The 21828-nt window shown below is 37.4% G+C and overlaps 1 protein-coding gene across 1 annotated transcript; it reads right to left on the reverse strand.

Moving 5' to 3' along the window:
• Window positions 1-11752: 11752 nt before the first annotated feature.
• LOC119538638 (olfactory receptor 5AN1-like) lies at window positions 11753-12691 on the reverse strand. Its single transcript, XM_037841770.1, has one exon. It carries the CDS (start codon window positions 12689-12691, stop codon window positions 11753-11755), a length of 939 nt encoding a protein of 312 aa, XP_037697698.1.
• Between the last annotated feature and the right edge of the window lie 9137 nt (window positions 12692-21828).

Here is a 21828-nt window from a genome sequence, read left to right on the forward strand (position 1 = left end):
GTGGATAACGGCGGTGGTGAAAAGAGAAACGGCAATTAGAGAGGGCAAACTCCCCTGGAAATTGCTTTCTGGCGTCATGGTTGTCATGGAGCTTTTCTCCCTACAGGTTTCATGCCCCACTGTGCCTTGTCCCTGCTGGATTCTTTGATCAATTCTTCTGCTCCAATTATGATCTCATAATTGTGGGCTTTTCTTTGTCATTTCTGACGTCATTTGAGCTGGAAACTTCCAATACCCTCAATTTTCAGTTGAGGAAATGGAAGCCAGAAAAGCTAAGGGATTTGCTTAGGATGACACCACTAGCTAGTAATATAGCTTGATAATAATAAATTATATGCATTTGTACACGTCACTGTTGACAAAACACTTTCATCTTAGGTACATACCAACTTGTTTTCAAATACCTACTTGATATCACAGCAGCCTGAATAGCAGATAGGACATTATTTCCTGTGCATAAATGAAGAAATTGAGGCACCAAGGAATTCAATTAGACTAATTTATGCCAGAAGCACCACAATGCAGTTGCTATGATGAGCTTTCCAATCAACCAATGTCAGATGAATTCTGGCTCTCACACTCACTGATTGTGTGGCCTTGGGAGACATAACATCTCCAAGCCACATGTAGCTAAAGGCAGTAGAGCAGTGCTCAGAGAGAATTAAAATGGATTATGCTTAGAAAGCATTTATCAAAATATGTAGTATACAGAATGCCTTGCATTAATTATAGATATACTTTCTGTTTTCTGATCTGAATTTCTTGCTAACGTATTTTGCTGTACTTCTAATCTTTCATTTAAAGTCTATTTAGGTCATAAAAAATATTAATTTTTGGAAGGAGCTTGCCTACACTTCCATTTGCTGGATATACAGAAATACGTAGATATCATTCTTGGTTTCATTTACTTCAGAGAAACTTACTAGTAGGAAAAATGTAGAGTGGAAACCATGAGTTAATTATTTGATTTCTCCCTTCCTAACACAATAGCACTTAAAATTTCCCCCGATGGTGACAGTGTGATTGTGTAAACCTTGTGGATCACACTCCCTTTATCTAGTGTATGGATGGATGAGTAGAAAAATGGGGTCAAAAAACTGAATGAAAAATAAGGTGGGAGGTATGATTTGGGTTTTCTTTTTCACTTTTTTTTTATTCTTATTTTTACTTTTTCTGGTATAAGGAAAAAATTCAAAAAATAGATTGGGATGTTGAATGCACAACTATATAATGATATTGTGAGCAACTGATTGTACAGTTTGGATGATTATATGGTATGTGAAAATATCTCAATAAAATTGAATTAAAAATAAAAGTTCCCCTGATAAGGATTGAAATGATTTCATCCTTTCAAATGAACAGCTTCTTAAGACACTTTTGAAGAAATAACTCCAAGAGTAGGACATTTAGGCATAGTGGCAAAACAACAGAGGGAATATATTTGGTCAGAAAAGACCATTTATGCTTCATCAATCAGACTTTTTTGAGATTTGAGATAGATCATTGATGTAAAAGTCCTCAATATTCCTTTTTGGGAATTGGGAAGTTGAAGTACTCCAACTTAATTAACTCCCCAATCTTAAAATTTATTGCAAAGCCACAGTAATCTTAACTGAATGCTACAGGCAAAAACACAGACTTGTAGGTTACATAAACTTTTAAATCATTTGGAAATTTGCCAATTTTTATATTAATAATTTGTATAATGATGCACAAATCTTATGGACAAATGTTAGAATAAATTTTACACATTATTTTACCCAAAATCTTTTAAAATAACTCTTTATTTCTGGCTATTTCTTGGTTATTTTTTTATTTTCTAGGCATTTAATTCTCTTTGAATATGTCAACATATAATCACAGTGACTATAAATAACAAATTTACTTTTTAAAAATTTCTTATTGTAGGTATATCTGTATAGATCAAAACATCAAAAATAATGTTAAATAATATCATTGACAGTAGACACTTTGGTTTTGTTCCCTATTTTACTGGGAATGCATTAAATATTCCACTGAGGTGAGATAAACTTTATATAGCTAAGGAAGATTAGTTCAATTACACTCACTTGTGGTCTCAGATTCAATGCATGTGAGCCTTGTTTCCAACACCTTTATTTTTTTTTTTTTTATTTTTCTGCAGTAATGGAGAATTGTCATTCATAAGGGTCTCAGGCAAAATAGTCACTAATCAGTTGAAAAATGTGTTCATTTCTTCCTCCAATTTCTGTAAAGCAATGAGGGAGTAGTAACACATATGTCCTGGTAGCCACATAGCAAGGACCATGTGGGATGGGCTTTGCTATGGTCAATATCAGTGTCGTGGGTGTGTGGGGGGGAAGAGACACCAGGGATTTAGGACATCAATTTATATTTATTGTTGAGACATTTTCCCATTATCTCTTTGAACAGTGGTCAGGACATTTACAATGGCATTAAAAGGTTCTATTGTGGTATTCTAGGCACTATTGGAACAAACTTTTTCATTTAAGAATATGTTTTTGAATCAGGGTTGGGTTAGGTGATTTTAAATTACTTTTCTGGGCTTATTCTTTGTTTAAAATTTGGTGCTGAAATAAGTTCAAAATATGATAATCTAGCCACAATTGAGTCCAAAAGTTAAATCTTTTTCTAATTGATCACTTTAGCCTGCTGTAAAATTCATTTCTGGTATTTTATTTACTATTTTTAACAGTCACATTCATAAATGGTGACTCAGGAATTGTTCTAGAATTGCTTCTTTATTATAATTGTAATATTGGGCACCAGGATAATATTAAAAAGCATCAGGATATTTGTTTCAAATGTCAGTAGAATGAATTAAGTGAGCTGGAAATCTGGCTTTAAAAATTACTTCCAGGATTGATTTGGTTTTATTGAATTAGCCAGACTTGTATTTCCCTTTCTCCCCAACTCCTTTCTGTCTGTTTCTCATAAATCTATACTTTGTCAAAATGGACAATATTCTTGGATAAGAGAAAGGCAATTTAAAATACACTGCTGGTATTAGTAATTTTGATGCACTGAAATTTTAGGGTAATATTGACATAACCTGTCCTTAAACACATCAAAGTCATTCAGCCTCATATCCTTATTATAGAAAGTTATTTGACAACTTCAGTGTTTATCATCTGGTATTGTTAAATTTTTGTTTATGGTTATTGGGTCAATGTTATTAGTATGCTTTTCCTGAAAATTGTCATCCATTTCTCCCATTTTTATTTTAAACATTATCTTACCACTGTGGATGCCTTTACAATTTAAAATCTCTTTCATATTTAGTTCTTTCTCTAAATTTGGATTTTCTTACTTTCTTGAAAAATGCCATTATCTATTTTATCTATTGTCTTGAATATCAATTTCAGTTATCCATTTTTTTCTTCTCTTGCCCAATGTATTTAAACTTATCATTGTTTCCTCATTTTTCCTTATGGTTTATACTCATTCTTTTTGCAATTCCTTCATTCAAGTGTTATTTACTTTATATTTCTTCTTTTCAGAATAAAGTTACTGTAAATTTAGCATTGGCCGCTGTTGGGGACGATTAAGGTAGCATGTATAAAATCCACCCTCAGCGATGCCGGAGATATGCAACATGGCCGCTAGGGCTGATGCAATAACGGCTTAAGTTGCCCTCAGCCTTCTTTACGGAAGTGATAGCCGTTCGCGCCTAAGATTCGCGCCTAGAGTGCTAGCTTTACAATCTGCCTTCTACCCCAGCAACAGTAGCTACCAATCCTGTGCTAGCCTTACATCTGCCATCCGCCCTAGCAACAGCAGCCACCAATCCTAGACCACCACCCGCCCTTGCTAGCCACTCCCCCTCTCTCCTAGAGTATATATGCTCTGCCCCTTCAATAAAGATTTGCAGCTTGATCAGAAACCTGTCTTGCTGTCGTTCTTCGCATCTCTTGTCCCATACCATTCCTCCCTCACAGGATTTGGAGCCTCCGTTGAACGTCCCGCGGGCCGGGACAAACTGGCACCCAACGTGGGGCCCTGAATTCTGTGAGAGATGGAACGCCGCACTCAAGGAGAGAGGCCTCTCACACTCACCACACCTGGGATCGCCGCGGGGAAGCGCGCTCGCGAGACAGATCCGTTCACCAGTCGATCAGTGTCGGCGAAAGGAAAGAAGAAGAAGAAAAGAAAGCAACAAAAGGTAAGCCCCCACCCTAATCATGGGACAAGGAATTTCCCAACACGAATTATATGTTAGTCAAGTTAAGCAATCACTCAAGGCACGAGGAACATGAGTAAAGAAAAAAGATCTCACGTGCTTTTTTAATTTCCTCTTAAAAACCTGCCCTTGGTTCCCTCAAGAAGGTACTATAAACCACCAGTGCTGGCTAAGAGTCGGAGATTGTTTAAAAGATTATTTTCGAACCTTTGGTCCTGAAAAGGTCCCGGTTACTGCCTTTTCTTATTGGAACCTAATTAATGAAATTCTAAAAGTCCACTCTTCAGCTCCAGACATTCAAAACCTCTGTAAATTAGGAGAGGAAGCTTTGAGAGAGCACTCTCGCCCTGCTTCAGCGTGCGGCTCAGTAATTATTAACATGCCTGAATATCCCTTAAACGAAAATTCTAACAGGGATAGGCCAAATACCCCAACCAGTCAAGTCAGTTTGTCGCCTGATCAGCATGAAATCGAACCAAAGGCTAAAATTTCTCTCTCTTTGGAGGAACCGGAGGTTAGAATTTCTCCCTCTTTAGAAAATAACTCCCTTCCTCTGTTTCGGCCACCCCCTTATGCACCCGATTTTCTCAAACCATATTCTCATTTTTATCCAGTCACACCCTTATCTCAGTTTCGCCCTTTAGAAGAAGCCACAGAAAATCTCCAGCTACACGCCGATAATTTTAGAGAAACTTTTAAACAGGAGCGGCAGCATGCCGCCGATTTGCTCGCCGACCTCCGGTTGGCAACTCAAAGCATTGCAGCCCTTTTGCTTCCAGAAAACGCCCGCTCATCGCGCCTCCATTGTACTCGCCGCACCTATGCTTTTCCGGTTACGCGTAGTCAGACTCAAGATTCTCAAAATGGCGTCGCCAGCTCCCAAAATGGCGCCGCCGGCTCCCAAAATGGTGTCGCCGGCTCCAAAAATGGCGATTCTAGTAGCGATAGCGAGGAGAGTAATAAATCAGATTCCCCCGACTCTAGCGAAGGAGAGCAGGAGGAAGCTAGTTCCACCTCAACAGCTAAATATAAAAAACTTAGTCTAAAATATTTAGAAAAATTAAAAAAGGCAGTGAGTGATTATGGCGCTACCGCCCCCTTCACGCTCACCCTATTAGAGAGTCTCAGTGAAAAAGAACTCACTCCTAATGATTGGTCCCAATTAGCCAGAGCTGCCCTGTCCGGCGGTGATTTCCTATTAAGGAAATCAGATTATGAAGAGCACTGTAAAAGGTATGCCACCCGTAATGCCCATAAAACCACCTCTAAAAAATGGACATTAAACAAATTTTTAGGTCAAAGCCCCTACCATCGAAATGATAAGCAAGCTCAATTCCCCCCAGGCCTCCTAGCACAAATACAAACGGCCACACTTAGAGCATGGAAAAAACTTCCACAAAAGGGTGCTGCCACTGCCTCTCTCGCTAAATTAAGACAGGGGCCTGATGAACCGTATAGCGACTTTCTCAGCCACCTACAAAACATGGCTGAATGTCTATTCGGGGCTAGCGAAAATGAAAGTGACTTTATTAAACACCTGGCCTATGAAAATGCCAACGCTGCCTGCCAAGCAGCAATCCGCTACCTCTCGCACGCCTAGCAAAAGTCATCCCGCTACTTCTACTAACATCCCAACATTGTCACCCTCAAGCTCTTCCATAGCGCTTAAGCCAATCTATAACTCACTTTGGTCAGTGCTCCAAGCCACCTTTCTCTCTCTAAACTCCTCCCAGCCTAACCTTACTTGCAGTTGTTGGCTATGTTTCTCTGTCAAGCCCCCTTATTATGACGCTGTAGCCCTTAATACCTCAGTTAATATTTCTAATGAAGACAATCCTCCCCAATGTCCTTGGAATGCAAACAAAAAAATTGGTCTCACCATGCAATCCGTTCTTCACTCTGGGCATTGTATTGGTAACATTTCCGCCTCCTTAAAAAAGGTCTGTGCACAGTCGTCCTTTCCATCGCAAGGTAAATTCTATATTCCCCCAATAGGGGCAAAATGGCTATGCTCTTCCACGGGGCTTACTCCTTGCGTATCAGCAAAAGCCCTCACTGAAACAGGGGAAATGTGCCTCTTAGTAACTGTGCTACCCCATGTCCTCTTCCATAAAGAAGAAGACCTTTATCAATACTGGGACGCACAGCTTCCAGCCATGCTAAGAAAAAAAAGAGAACTTGTTACGGCTGTTACTATTGCTTCTCTTTTAGGTATTGTTGTCATAGGCACCAGAGCCGCCTCTATTATTCTCCAACACCAAGGTTTCTCCCACCTAAGAGCTGCTATAGACGAAGATTTAGCCCGCATTGAAACCTCCATTACCCATCTTGAAAAATCCCTTACGTCCCTATCGGAGGTTGTTCTCCAAAACAGGAGAGGCTTAGATCTGCTTTTCCTTAAGCAAGGAGGGCTTTGTGCTGCGCTAGGCGAGGAATGTTGCTTTTACGCTGACCATTCTGGCATAGTTAAGGATTCATGACCAAACTTAGGGAAGGAATTGAAAATCGCAAATGTGAGCGAGAAACCCAAGGGGGTATCTCCTGGGGGCTTAATGGAATCCTCCCTTACCTCCTCCCTATACTAGGCCCCTTAGTAACCATACTCCTTACAATATCCTTTGCACCCTGGGCCATAAAAAGAATAGTACAGCTAGTTAAGGACCAAATTGACTCTGCCCTAAGCAAGCCTATTCAAGTGCATTATCACCGGCTTCACCTAGCTGACCAGGGTTTGGATCCAGATCATCTGACTGCTACCCACCCTTATGGGTAAGAAACCCTCTCCTACGGGAGCAGCATATAACTCGAAAGTATGCTTCTAGTGTATGCTATGATTGGTACCGCTGGGTGCGAGGCAAAGCACTGCAAAGGAGGGCCAAAGCAATTAAAGGCCATTTTCGAGCTCCTTGAGAAATATGCCTCATTTGCATAGGGGTTTTGCTCTGCCAAAAACTCCCCTCCCCAGAAAAACAGAGCCACAAACAACTTGGGGAATGAGGCCTCTATTTCCCCCAGCAGGTTAATGCCAAAAGAATGCTAGATCAGCATTCTTCCTCCATCCTTTTGAAAAACAAAGGGAGGAGATGTTGGGGACGATTAAGGTAGCATGTATAAAATCCACCCTCAGCGATGCCGGAGATATGCAACATGGCCGCTAGGGCTGATGCAATAACGGCTTAAGTTGCCCTCAGCCTTCTACGGAAGTGATAGCCGTTCACGCCTAAGATTCGTGCCTAGAGTGCTAGCTTTACAATCTGCCTTCTACCCCAGCAACAGTAGCCACCAATCCTGTGCTAGCCTTACATCTGCCATCCGCCCTAGCAACAGCAGCCACCAATCCTAGACCGCCACCCGCCCTTGCTAGCCACTCCCCCTCTCTCCTAGAGTATATATGCTCTGCCCCTTCAATAAAGATTTGCAGCTTGATCAGAAACCTGTCTTGCTGTCGTTCTTCGCGTCTCTTGTCCCATACCATTCCTCCCTCACAGGATTTGGAGCCTCCATTGAACATCCTGCGGGCCGGGACAGGCCGCTTCTTATAAGTACTGGATTACTCTATTCATATATTCCTGGAATATTAGGATTTTCTCTGGCACCTTGCATATAAGAGGTAATTTAGTAGGGAGGTTCTGATATCTATGACCCCGAGTTCAAATTCTGGCTCTTCACTGACTAGCTTTGTGAATTTGGACTAGTTTCTAAATTCAAGTGTCTCAATTTCCATACCTGGGAAACTGCTATAACAGAATTTAGCTCAATTTAAGCAACTTCAGTGCTCGAACATGGTAGGTACTCAAATAATAATATGTAACTTTTATATATAATGCTTGTTACATGCCAGGGACACTATTCTGAGTTTCCTTTAATCATGGTAAACAAGGTAGATGTAATCCTCCTTTATAGATGAGGAAAACTGAAGTGCTGAAATGTTATATGGCTTGCTCAGCATCTGACAGTAAATGGTTGAGCCTGGATTTGAAACCAGCCAGTATGGGTATGGAGAAAAGTTTTATTTTTTAATTTCAAAGTATACTGGTTTAACAACTCCTACATAGCAAACCACCCTAAATCTCAGTGCTTATAGCAACAGTTTGTCACTCATGAATTTTCAGGTCAGCTGTAGATGGGCTGCAAATCAGCTGATCGAGGCTGGGCTCAAATGGATAAATCCTCTGAACTTGGTTTACTTTGGCTGGGACAAATCTGACTCTCCTTATCTTCAGGGAACTTCTTCTTACCCAAGCTTGTTCTTTTTAAGGCAATGCAGAAGCACAAGTGGGTGAGTGGAAACAAGCAAAGCCATTAAGGCCTAAGCTCAGGAATAGCAGGATGTCACTTCCACCAACATTCTGTTAATCAAAGCAAGTCACATGGCAAGTCCCAGTTTAAGTGTTGGGAAATACACTCCACCCATCATGGGGTTGTAGCAAGAGTGTGAATTAGGGAGGCTTGAAAATTGGGGCTAACAATTCAATCTGTCATACAAAGTGACCTGATTTGGGTTTTGTTTTTTTTCCTTTTACTTGTTAATACACCTTAGTAAAACCTCCCATCTTGTCCAGAAATCTCCAACAATTATCTTTAAAAAATACAAGACATTTTCACTTTTTAAAAAAAAGTGCAAAATATGAATGCAACATATTTTATAACTCTAATCATTCCAATGTCATTCAAACATCTTTCATGTTTGTTCTTCTTGATTGTAGAGAAGGTAGCACAATTTTTATCATCCATCACCAAAGGACTAAAAACTAAATGTTCAATTTAGTGTGAGCAAACCCAGCTGCATTTTACAGGGAGATGAAATAAATAGGAAAACGAGTGAAGCCCATGCATGTCTCCAGTGTGTTCTGCCTTCTTGATAGGCTCTATCTCTCCTTCTCTATTATTTAGAACTTTTCCATACCTGTGTGGCATTGAAGTTGAAAAATCGTGTGATACCCGAGATTCTAGGTGTTCAGCATCTACTCAACTCACAATATCCTAGAATAATTTTAATGAGAAATTAGTGTGATCTTTAGTTTCTAAGGATTAAAAATAGAACATCATTGAAAATATTTGAAAAAATGAAATTGTTCCATAGCTTTAAAAATTATTACCTTGGTTTAGAAGATTATGTGGACCAAAGATCAATTATGAAAATAAACACAAACACTCACCTACAGGCTTTCAATTACTTAGGCTTTTTGCCCCTTAAATAAATACAAGGGGAAAATCCTAGTTGTTACACTAAGATACAAGAACAAATTTTATGGTCTGACCCAATCAACCCTTCTTAATTTCCTGAGCTCCTGATACTACATTCAACCTATTCCACTTTGCTATTTACTCCAGCTATTTGGAATGCTCTTCTCCTTTCTAAAATTAATCTGCCAAACTAGATTAAGGTCCTCTTCTTGAACAAAATGTACGCTGACACCTTGCTAATCCCAAAACCTCTCATTCTTATCAACTCCTTAGCTTGTAGATCTGTTTGAATCCCCCTGCACTGAATTATGCTTGAACTGTTGAGTTTGTTATTTTATATGTATGGTCTCTCTCCCAACTAAATGAGGATAAGCAATATTTGTTATTTTTCTTTTCATACTTACCTTGATGCATTTATCTAGAAAATATTAATGGCAGCTACCATATTGCACCATATTATTTATTATAAGGACATATCTATGTCCAATTATTGTCATCAAGCTAAAGCAAACTTTTAATCCCATAGGCTGACCTTAATTAGAGTATGTTGTACAGCTAAGAGTGGAATCTGGAACATACCTTTGTCTAAATGTTCTCTATGGACAATTCTATGCAATTAATTTCTTTATTTTCCTCAGTTTTACCTCTGAAAATAATTGATAGTTTAGACAGTAGTTCTGAACAGCAGCCAATGGAGGCACTTCTTGGAAGACAGCAGCTCCAAGACAACACCCTTATCCACAGCAGTTCAAGAGGGTTAAACACAAGATTTTATGAGCAGCTTCTATTCATCCCCTCCCTGAGCCCACCTAAGCCCACCAGAGACTGATCTGTGCAATGCTACAGGAACACTTACCACAAACACCAAGATGATGTCTGACTCCTACTGAAGCCTTATGGACCCTAAAGAAACAGACTTTCTCATACATTCTTATACATTTCTAAAAAAAATTGTACAAAAAAAACCATACCTATCCCTGGACTGGAGCCACCCAACCTTCAGTCATGTTGCACTATCTCCTTGGCATGGGGTGAACCCTCATAGTTCTCCCATAGTATCCACAATTTTCCTTCTCTCAATCCTGGCCATGTGCAAACTCACGAAGATTTGGCAAATGCCTCTGATACTTCTTCACTTACACTACTTATTTAAAAAGAATAATTCACGGGACTCAGCAAATTAAGGCCCAAGAAAATATTAAGAACCAAATGATTCCCAAAGTTAATATGTAAACATAGTTATCATTGGTATATATCAATTTAGCTAAGTCTTGAATATTTGGCATAACAACTATCGGTATTGCCAAAATGAAAGCTGAAAGCACACATTTTATTTCACATTAAGAATACAGATATGGGTAACTGGTGAGAGTTGAGAGCCCCATTGATCCCATTATCTATACATCACTTCTTTGAACTTCCTGGAAAATATCACCATTAAAATATCAGTCATTGTATACACTTACGGTATCTTCCCATACAACTAAAAATCTCTAGGACACAATACATTGAACACAGACAATAAGAAAGAATTACACCAATTTTCCATGGTTGTTTTTAGCCTGTACAGCACTGAATATTCAGGAAATCTATTCAATGACCCCATTAAAATGATTTCTTATGCATGAAAATTTATCTCCTCACTCAACTCTTGCACAGAAATTTGAAATATTAGAAATAATCTGATGTTGTGATCAGATGAACTATGCCAACTAAGGTCAAATTTTCTGGTTTTAATGGGGCGAGAAACAGTTTAGAGTGCCAGAAAATGAGATTATTACTATTAAATGTGTCATGGACTTTGAATACTATCTCCCATCAGAAATGTCCACTGAACTATAGATGCAAGGATTAAATCATCAGACACAGAAGAAAATGACATTGATGTATCACACCTCTCTTCATCACCTCTCTCAGTTCATTCTCATCTGGTCAGAAACACAGAGCAATCAATGATCACACACATGTGTGTACTGTACAGCATCAGAATATTTACAAAATGAGGTTTCCAGACTCCAGGGGAACTCTGCCTCCACCAATCCCTAGATGAAGAAGACTGAGAATGACAAGGTCCATAAATCAGAAGCAAATAGAAAGGGCTTCTAAACCTCATGTTTCACAAATACTTGTGGCAAGATTAATAAATGTAGTCACCACTTCTGATGTACAGTGATACATAATGACTTCAAGGACTTAAAGATATGATATTTCTATGGCATCAACTCAGCTGTTAATCCACAACGGCATATGATCTGTATCACATAAAGCCTCCTTTGTGCATATAAAGTATGAATTTCATTACTTTCAATTCATGTGCATATCATTGTGTGTTAAAGTGATTGATTCTGACTTGCCAAATCTATCACTCATATCACAATCTGTGACTTAGCAGTGCCCTCTCTTCTTCTGCAAATTCTTCAAAGCATCTTTGATGTCCCTGTTCCTCAGGCTGTAGATCAAGGGATTTAACATAAGAATCACCACAATGTAAAAAAATGATGCAAATCTGTCAAAGCTTAGGGAACCACTAGAGCTGGAACTCAAATAGACAGAGACACCTGATATATAAAAGAGTGAAATGGTCATCAGGTGAGAGACACAGGTATTAAAAGCCTTGGACCTGCCTTTAGCTGAAGTGATCTTCATGATGGAGATGATAATATAGCAGTAGGATATCATGATGATGAAAACATTTGTTATTCCATAAGTCACTGTTAATATAGCAAGCATAACTTTTACAAACAAAGTGTCAGTGCAGGACAAAATTAACAATTGGGGCATATCACAGAAGAAGGGGTTGATAACATTTGGCCCACAGAAGTGGAGCTGAAGCAAGGCACACAGTTGGGATAAAGAACCAGAGAGTCCAGCCATACAGGCTCCCAGGGCCATCCGACCACAGAGGCTGGGTGACATGATGGATAAATAGAGCAGTGGCTTACAAATGGCAGCATATTGGTCATAAGCCATGGCTGTCAGGAGACAACATTCACTCATTCCCATGGTTGAAAAGATGAAGTACTGGACAATGCAGCCCACAAAGGTGATAGTTTGCTGCTTCTGGAGGAAGTTGGAGAGCATCTTTGAGGCAGTGGAGGTAACACAGCAGATATCTATGAAGGACAGGTTACTGAGGAAGAAGTTCATGGGTGTGTGGAGGTGGGAATCCATCCTTATTAAGACGATGAGGCACAGTTCCCAGGTCACAGTCATAACATAGGTGAGCAGGGATGTAACAAAGAGCACTGCTAGGACCTTGGGAAAATCTGAGAATCCCAAGAGGATGAAGTGGGAGACCTCCATAATATTTCCTCCTCCAATCATTGCCTTGGTGTTTCTAAAACCAGAAAGGATACAAAGGACTACATTGTTGACCAGGAAAATGATATAATTATTATTTTCATATATACCACTCTTTTCCTTCAATGTTCTTTGAAAATAAATACTTTGATGCTCTTCTGGTGAAAAGAACCCCATTTTGTCCTCAAAGTCATCAAGAAGTAGCTTCTCTGTGCTTTAAGTTCCAAATTAATTTACGTGGCCTCATGAGAATTAATAGCAATATTTAAAAAGCTAAGTGGGAGTTAAGAAAACTGTACTGTTAGAAATGCTATTATACATAAGTTAGATATCATGATTAAGTCTCTTAAAAACCTCTGTGAATTCATTATATTTGCACTCATATATAATAAAATACATATGTGTCATCTTCTCAGAATAATTTTGAAATATACATTCTATCCTATATTGTCACTGAGATTTTAAAGTGTCTTCCTCTACTCTTAAGAAGAATTGTTGTCCCTCTTTATGACAATGTTTCAAACTTTACTAAAAAGGTATTTAATACACTATTCTGCAAACTGGCCTGAAATACATCATAATTTGTAACTCTGATCACATTTTGGCAAGACAAAGCACCTTAAAAAATTATAGAATCAGCCTTCTGTGGGGGCCTTCATACTAAACATTCTAAATAGAAGTCAGTGCAGTTCACAATTGGCCCCAAATGTCATGTTAATGCTATGGTATTTTGCATAATGGAAAACAACACAGTACTGTGGTTAAGGGTTTCGCCTTCAGTACTTTGGTTCTGATACCCACTCACTTTTTTAAGATGTCTCAGTGACTTAAACACACTAAACCCAGATTTACTCATAGTAAAGTGAGGCCAAGAAGAACACCTGATCTACAAGGTTATGGGAGAGTTATCAGAGGAAATGATGTATGTGCTCAACACACAGTTCAGTATATAATAACTGTCCAGTCATTGTTGGCTACATTTGTTGCTAAGAGATGCCCATGGTTGACAGTTCTACCTGTGGAAAGAAATGCAGGTGGTGCCAGAGTTCACTGGATTAATTTGGGGAAATCCTTGAGACAGCATCATTCCTGTGGACAGATTGTTATTGCTTCTAGGCTGGGGTAGATTTGGAACTAATGTTCCTACAAAACTAACCAGGCAGGTCTATAAAGATACCAAAAAACACAAAGCACTTTTCATTCTGTTTGACTGAGTTCAGGTAAATTGGGTCCATGGAAAACCAACATGAAGCTATGACAGGCATTGTGATACAGAAATGGTCAAAGTAAATATTTCATCTCCCAAATAATACAGAGATATAATCTTACTTTTTGTAGATATATTCTATATGGTTTTGCTCACTAACAGATTCATAATTGACAGAACTGGTCAGACTTGCTTCATTCCTACCTGCCATTCCTGGAGATGAAAGAGAAAATCAGTGATAAAAGTCAAGAAAATTTGAAAAAGATTAATAATTATGGAAGAGATGAACTTTCAGGTATTAAAGATATGATTTCAGTAAATCTAAATTGATCTAATGAATAAATTTTTAAAAGGTATTATAAGTTAATATAATTCATTATTATTGTAAGAATAGATGTGCCAAAAGAACACATAGAAATTAGGAAATAATTCCAAGGATTGGCAAAAATTTAGCGTATGAAAAAGTTAAGATTTTACACTAGTGGGGAAAGCATAAATTCTTTCATAACAGTGAGAGACATGGCTCATGTATAAGAAAAAATAGATATGCATTTATGTAATCTTTGGATGGAAAGCTATTTATGATATATAGCACCACCAAGAGAAAGTATAAGAGAAAAAAAATTATATAACAAGTTACAGCCTGGTTATGGCAGAAAACTCACATATGAAAAGCATTAGAAATATATTGATGAAATGGTAATAAAAGATGCAAATTTTTAAAACACGTATAACTGTCATTAATGTAAAAATGTTCTGTGACTAATGAACAATCGTTACTCTCATATACTGCTCTTGAGTGCCCAGAGTGGTTCTATAAACACACACATCATTTGACGCAATTAAAATGGAAAATGTTAAAAGCAATTGGTGAGATGATTCATTTTTCTCCTGTATTTTGCCAATTTTCTATAAATCCTTAGAGCCTAGGATGAGACATACAAAGAGAGGGAGAATAGAATGTACTGACTTCTATTTACTTGATGTATCAGTTGAGAAAGTTATTATCTTCAGTGTGCTTCAGTTGCCACAGATATAAAAAGGGACTAATAATAGTTACTACCTCTAGGGTTGTTGCAGGGATTAAGAGACATAAAGGGTTTAAAACAATAAGAACCCAATAAATGTTAATAATTAACTTTCCCATCATCATTCTTCTCTGAGAAAGAGGAAAAAGGATGAACTATTATTGAATCATCAAAGAGCTCATCATAAAGAGATTTCCTAAATTTGATGAACTCTAAGTTTAGACTGAGGAATATTGTTAATGAATTACCGCATTTATTTGTAGTTTATATTGTTCTGTCTACCACCCTGTAGGGATGCACATTTTAATCACCACCATTAAGAACCCTCAAGCTGTTGAAACTGACTATATACAACTTGTGGATTAGTTGAGATGTTTTACTATTTAGTGGTAAGAAACTGAAAACTAGTTTGTGTAAAACTAAAAAAAATATATATTTTATGCATTAATAAATCCTTCCTTCACACACATTTGGATGTGAAATGAATAGCTCATTTCTGTATCATTTCAATTCCAGTTAGGAATTTTGGAAATCATTTCCTCTGTTTACACTAAGAATGCAATACTGCCAAAATAAGTCCTCAGATAAGTTAACCAAGATGAGTTAAATTCCATGAACATATAAGTTCTCCCAGACATTATTCCCAAAACACCACAATAATTAGACAAATTGGTCAGAAGTCAAACTGTTGACTTATCAGTTGCACTAAAGTTCTTCATTTATTAATGAAATTCAGTGAGAGAGGCAGCTATAATTAAATGTAGTCTATGTAATCAACTCTACCCAGAAGATGAGGACTTGGGCATTGTTTTTCTTATTTATGATACAATAATCCTAAAACTTTCTGATAAAATTTGGTATACAGGAGGTAAAAGGAAAGAGTATACACTAACTCTCTTTGATTAACCCCTTTGCATGTTTTACCACACAATTTGGAGAAGAAAAGGTAACAAATAAATAATGATTGGAGATTTTACCATGTGGATGTAGGTAATCAAAACCTCTTGCACAGCTGATCTAATGAGAACATTCTCACTTTCCTAGGTTGGGCCAGATATAAAATGAGCATCAAGAAACCAGGGAATGTTTCTTAATGAATAAGAACAATGTTAAGTAAAGGAAGGTAACAAGGGACAGTTGGATCAAAACTACCTCTACTTGGAGTGGGCATCTCTGATATCTGTGTTCCCCAGTCTATTTTCTCCAGATCCTCAGAGTCTTCCAACATGACACTGGAGGGACTATGAAAACTGAGAAATGAACTAGTGGAATCACACATGTGTACTTGTTATGTCATTATATAACATCTCAGCAGTGACTCAATTTGCTCTTACTACACAGAAATTATGAGTCAATGCTGTGTTCTTAAATGGAAATCAAATTATTACTATTTCAGAAAAAAAATCTTTGAAAGCAAAAATACAATTAAAAGAAGCATTGGAATAGATGAATTTGGGAAACATTTTTTTTTTAATGTTAGGATTTTCTCATACATGAGTACATTACTATATCATTACATAACATTATGTGAACAATGACTAGGTTTATCTCTTTCAACACAGAAACTTGGAATCAATGCTATGTACTTAAATGGAAATCAAATTATTATTTCAAAAACAAAATCCTCATGGGCAAAAATTAAATTAAAAGAGTCCCTGTAGTGGAGAAAGCTGACAAATATAGACATGCATTTTTTGGTCTTAGAAAATTCCTTTGAACTGCAGTAAATTAATGTTTTTTATTTAGCTTATTATTTTTTTTGATATGTCAGGCATAGTCTCATTTATTTCAGTATTCTCCCATTCCCCATTTTACAGGTTAAAAAAGAGAAGGTAACAAAGTTCAAGGTCACATCCTTAAGAAATTGCAGAAGTAGAATCCAAACCCCCAACCCATGTCAGGATATTACTTACTTTTCTCTTTGGGATTATTCTTTTCATCAAAATTTAGAAAGCTAAAAAATTTCTTCAAGAATTTGGTTAAGGCAGTTAATAGAAAAAGAGGAAGATTCATAAGTAGAGTGTGTGGGAAGTTAGGGCTCCACAAAAATAGTTGAAAGGGAGTCAGGGGCCATGACTTGTTCCACGTAGGTCCTAGTGGAAGAGCTACTCAGATGTTGAGACAGCACAGAATCCACTGGCCTCATAAGATCCTGCCCTCTGAATTTGATCCAGATCCTACAGGATTTTTTCCAAGTTATAATTTCTTATGTCTTTTTCATAGGAATTTTCCAGGAGGCCTTATTGCACCCCATTATCTGCCCTTATGGCCATGAAAACAGCTGTCCACTATAGCAAGAGAGATTCACACAATGGAATATCCTCTTAAATGTGTGGATAAGGGCAGAGGTGAAGGAGAAAAGGCAATTAGAGGGAGCAGACTCCCCAGGTAATTGCTTTCTGGTGTCATGGTTGTCATGGAGCTTTTCTCCCTACAGGTTTCATGCCCCACTTTGCCTTGTCCCTGCTGGATTCTTCACTCACTTCCCCTTGCTCCTATTGTGATCTCATGACTGCAGGCTTTTATTTTTTGTTTTTGAAGCCATTTGAGCTGGAAAGGACCTACAGATAGTCTAGTCAATTTTCAGTTGAGGAAACCAAAGCTAGAGAAGCTAAGGGATTTGCTTGGGATGACACCTCTAGCTAGTAATGGAGCTTGATATTAAATTATATATATAGATATATGTACATTTCACTGTTTACAAAACATGGTGATTTTAGATGAGTACATAAAACCCTGTTTTCAAATACCTTACTTGTTTCACTCATCACAGCAGCCTGTATAGGAGATAGGACATTATTTCCTGTGCATAAATGAGGAAATTGAGGCACCAAGGAATTCTATAAGGCTAATTTATGACAAAGGCACAACAATGCAGTTTCCATGGTGGACTTTGGAATAAGCCAATCTAGTTTGAATTCTGGCTCTAACACTTGCTAGTTTTGTGATCTTGAGCAACATCACATCTCCAAGCCCCTTTCAGCTAAAGGGACTTTTGGGGGCAGCACTTTAGAAAGAATTAGTATGGATAAGGCTTATTAGAGTATGTGGTATATGGTAAGCACTCTGTTAATAGTACGTAAAATTTTTGTTTTCTGATCTGGATTTCTTGCTCACATATTGCTGCTTTTCTAAGCTTTCATGTAAAATATCCAATATCACTCACACAAATACTAATTTTTGAAGCAGATTCAAGTACCTTCTATTTCCAGGAATACAGATATATTTTAGATAAGAAACCATACTTGGTCTCATTTGTTTCAGACAAACATATCTATTAGGAAAGGAGTGGAGTGGAGACAATGAGTTAATTATTTGATTAGCCCTTGCTAATATTACAGAACTTATCCATTCCCCCTGAAAAGTATTGTAATTTTTTTAATCTGTTCAATGAACAGCTCCTTAAGACATGTTTGAAGAAATAATAACAAGAATATGACATTTAGGCACAGTGTTATGTGTTTGGTGAGTAAGACCATTTATGTTCCACAAATCATACTTTGTGAGATTCAAGATAGATCACTGCCTAGACTGGAAGGAATGTCAGGTGTCAAAATGCTCCATATTCTATTTGTGTATTTTCTTACCTATCTACTTTACTTGAGAGTGGAAAAAAATCAAATCTTTGCAATAGAATTATATGAAGAATAAAATGTTGGAGAAATGATCAGAAAATAGGTATGAAGTCTGGTCCATAAACCCTGGTATGTCAAAAATACTTCTTCGTTAGAAAAAAAATAAATTCTTATCATTAGAATTTAAATCTCCATGTTATCCCTGGTTGTGGTTTCTCTGCAAACTCTTCTCAGTCTTATGGCATTGGAATTTCTAGAGTGTTCAGAACTCTGCAGTCTAAATCCTGTCCCATTAGACAAACTTCAACATTCTTCATTCCTGAGTCCTGGGGCAGACTCAGAGCTGCTACATTGGAGATCTTTTTTCTCCATCACATTGGCATCAGGCCAGGGAATGCAAAGAACTAACTATTCAAGCTAAATGGTAACTAACCAAGTGAGTATTTTGGCATAAGACACAATGTGCCCCATTCAAGATTGTATAGCATCATACCACGTTCCCCACAAAATACATCATTTTGAGAAGGACCCACATTAGAAAGAAAATCATACATAGTCTTAAAAAACTGAAAATGGTTGCCAAAAAATAGCCTGGGATTTGTATATAAGGGTATAAAGTAGAAGTCTCATAGATGTTTGTAGGTAAAAGCTGAGACAATAATGAAGTAAAATATATAAACAAAGATATTTGTCAAATTAGCTATCCAAAACACCTTCCTTTTCCCCAATCATTTCCAAGCCACCTTGTTCAAAAAATGAAGTAAAAGAAAATCCTCATGAAGCATAAGGCCCTATAGAGGAAAAGAATTTCAAAGATTTCATTTCCCTAAAGCAGATTAGTCACTGCACCCTGGTGCACTGTTTTAAGAAGGATTCTGAAGTAATGAGGAGACTAACTGAAAAGAAAGTCAAGCTGTCTGCTACCAGTATGGAGGGAATAAATTAGGAGACAGGCAATGTATTTATCATCCCAGACTTAGTGGTGTTTCTGCCCATGATGGGACCAAATGAAGGGAGACTCTTGTGGGAAGAGACCAGAAGATTGCATCCATCATCATAATCAACTTCAGCAGCAGCAGCAACATTGAACATGAAAAGATTTAATGAGTAGTTCCATTACATATTTCTCCTTGATATCATGAAGATGTGCACAGCTTTCTCTCCTGTCCATTTGTTCGGTATGGTTTTATTAGGCCTCGTGTGTTAAATGCCAAGCACAAAGAGTATTCTGAAAATTGCCTCATTTTTTCTGTCATGTATCCCTTAACCCCAATTAGATGTATGTTGGATTTTCTCACTCTATCCTCCACATTACTGAAACATCCATTTTGGGTATTTCTCTAGGGTATTCTATTTAATTTTTGCAAATCTTTCTCACAATTAACTCATTCTATCATAAATTGAGATATTCATTCCATCCATTGAGTTGTTACCAAGCAATGGGCTCACAAAAAAAGACAGTACAATGACAATAGTATTGTGAGAAAAGAAAGGGTTATATTGCAAGATCAACCTTCAAGGAGATGGGAGGCAAGCTCAAGTCTGTGTCCCCAATCCAAGAACTAAGGGAAATTTATAGGATGAAAACAAAGGGCAGTGGGGACAGTCACAGGGATAAAAGTGGCCTATTCTGAATGATTGTCTATGAGACTGTTTATATATTGTAGAAATATGCCAGCAGGCCACATCTTATCTTCCTTTTGAGGAACCCCTCACATTTTATTTGTTTCTGAGGACTCTTCATCCACATAACAATTATTACAGGGAAGGAGATTTTTATCCTAGTGTCTCAGGGGCCATTCAGGGGAAAGATGTTTCTATCCATGCTCCAGTCTCTCATGTGCAGCTAAGTTTGGCTGCCAGTAAAATGACCTCAGAGAGAATTTTAGATATGGGAGAGGAAGAAATCCTGATAAGCAGGTTCTGTACTTAATCTTCAATTTTAGTCATGATTCCTCACTATCTCACCCTGGTTTCACAGTTTCTAATTTCAATCATAATATTTTAAGGGTTTTTTTGAGGTTCCAATTTGTTCTTTTCCCTAGCTGATATTCTCTTTTCCTTCATCATACTTTCAATATCAACCTTATTTGAACATATCAAATATGCTTATTTACAATTATTCTTTGGTAATTTAAATATCTGTAGATTTACAGATAGGATTCTACAGTTCGATGTTTTTGCTGACCTTTTCCATGGTACTTTGCTTATTGGTTTGTTCAGTCATTTTTGCAGTGAGTTCATGTTTCTTTGAACCCTACCTGATGGAATCATTGAAGCCTAAGTTTAAAATATGTTCCTTCAGAAATGAATTATCTTATTTCTTTAAGTTGCCTTGGAGACAATACCAACCCAGAAACCCTTTAAACAAATTTTTGACTTGAAGTTTTGGCAGGCCATAAGGGTAATAGGATTTAGGCTACAAATCTACATGAGTACAAATTTAAGGTTAAGAATTTTCAGGGGACACTTTTTCAGCTTTTCTCTACCCCTCTCAGTCTAAGGGTAAGAGAAGTATGTATGTCACTATCTCATTCTGTGGGATAGGTTTTTGCCTCATTTGCTCTGGCAGTGTCACCTTTGGAAGTCCCTGCTTTATGTAGGGTATGAGGTTGTTTTAATCCAACCTCACATATTCTTTTTCTCCTGCCATTTACTTTCATACCCAGTATAATCCAAAACTTACACCACTAGGAATTAGTAGACTCATCCTAGTGAAATATTGCACCCAGCCCCATATGCTCTTAGGTTCATGTTCTCTTGCCATTTCTTTCTTCTGGGGAATTTCTTTGGTTTCTCACTGGATCAGTCATGAAAAAAAAAAAGAGATGTGCTTTAGATTTCACCTTGCATTCTTAGTGGTTTCTCTGAACATATTCCCCACAATATTGCCAGAAACACATATTTTTCCCTAAAACACCAAAAAAATTATTTGATTTGCTTACATTTTTTTTGGTACCACAAATATGTTTCAATTTGCTTTAAAAGCAATGTATGGTATTAATTAACTAGCATTTATTGAGTGCTTACTATATTTCAGGTGTGATTCTGAATTCTTTTCTATTTTATCTTATTTTAATTTGTACAATAGCTCTAGAAGTTTTGTACTCTTAGTATTAGCATTTTCCAGATGAGGATATTTTAGCTCAGAGAAGTGATCAATCCAAGGTCAAACCACCTACAAAGTGCACAACCAAGATTTAAAGCAAAGTACTCTAACTCCAGAGCCATATGTTTTAACAGTTGCATTCCAACACCTCTCCAAAATGTCTTGATTGTTGTACTAGTCGTATTTCTGAATATATTTCAAGTGCAAAGCACTATACTTGGAGGTTTGAAGGATGCAAAGTT

This window comes from Choloepus didactylus, chromosome 6 (genome assembly GCF_015220235.1).
Source record: "Choloepus didactylus isolate mChoDid1 chromosome 6, mChoDid1.pri, whole genome shotgun sequence".
NCBI lineage: Eukaryota > Metazoa > Chordata > Mammalia > Pilosa > Megalonychidae > Choloepus > Choloepus didactylus.

Coding starts and splice junctions, on each gene's coding strand:
- LOC119538638 (XM_037841770.1), bottom strand. CDS start 12,691: ATGATTGGAGGAGGAAATATTATGGAGGTCTCCCACTTCATCCTCTTG.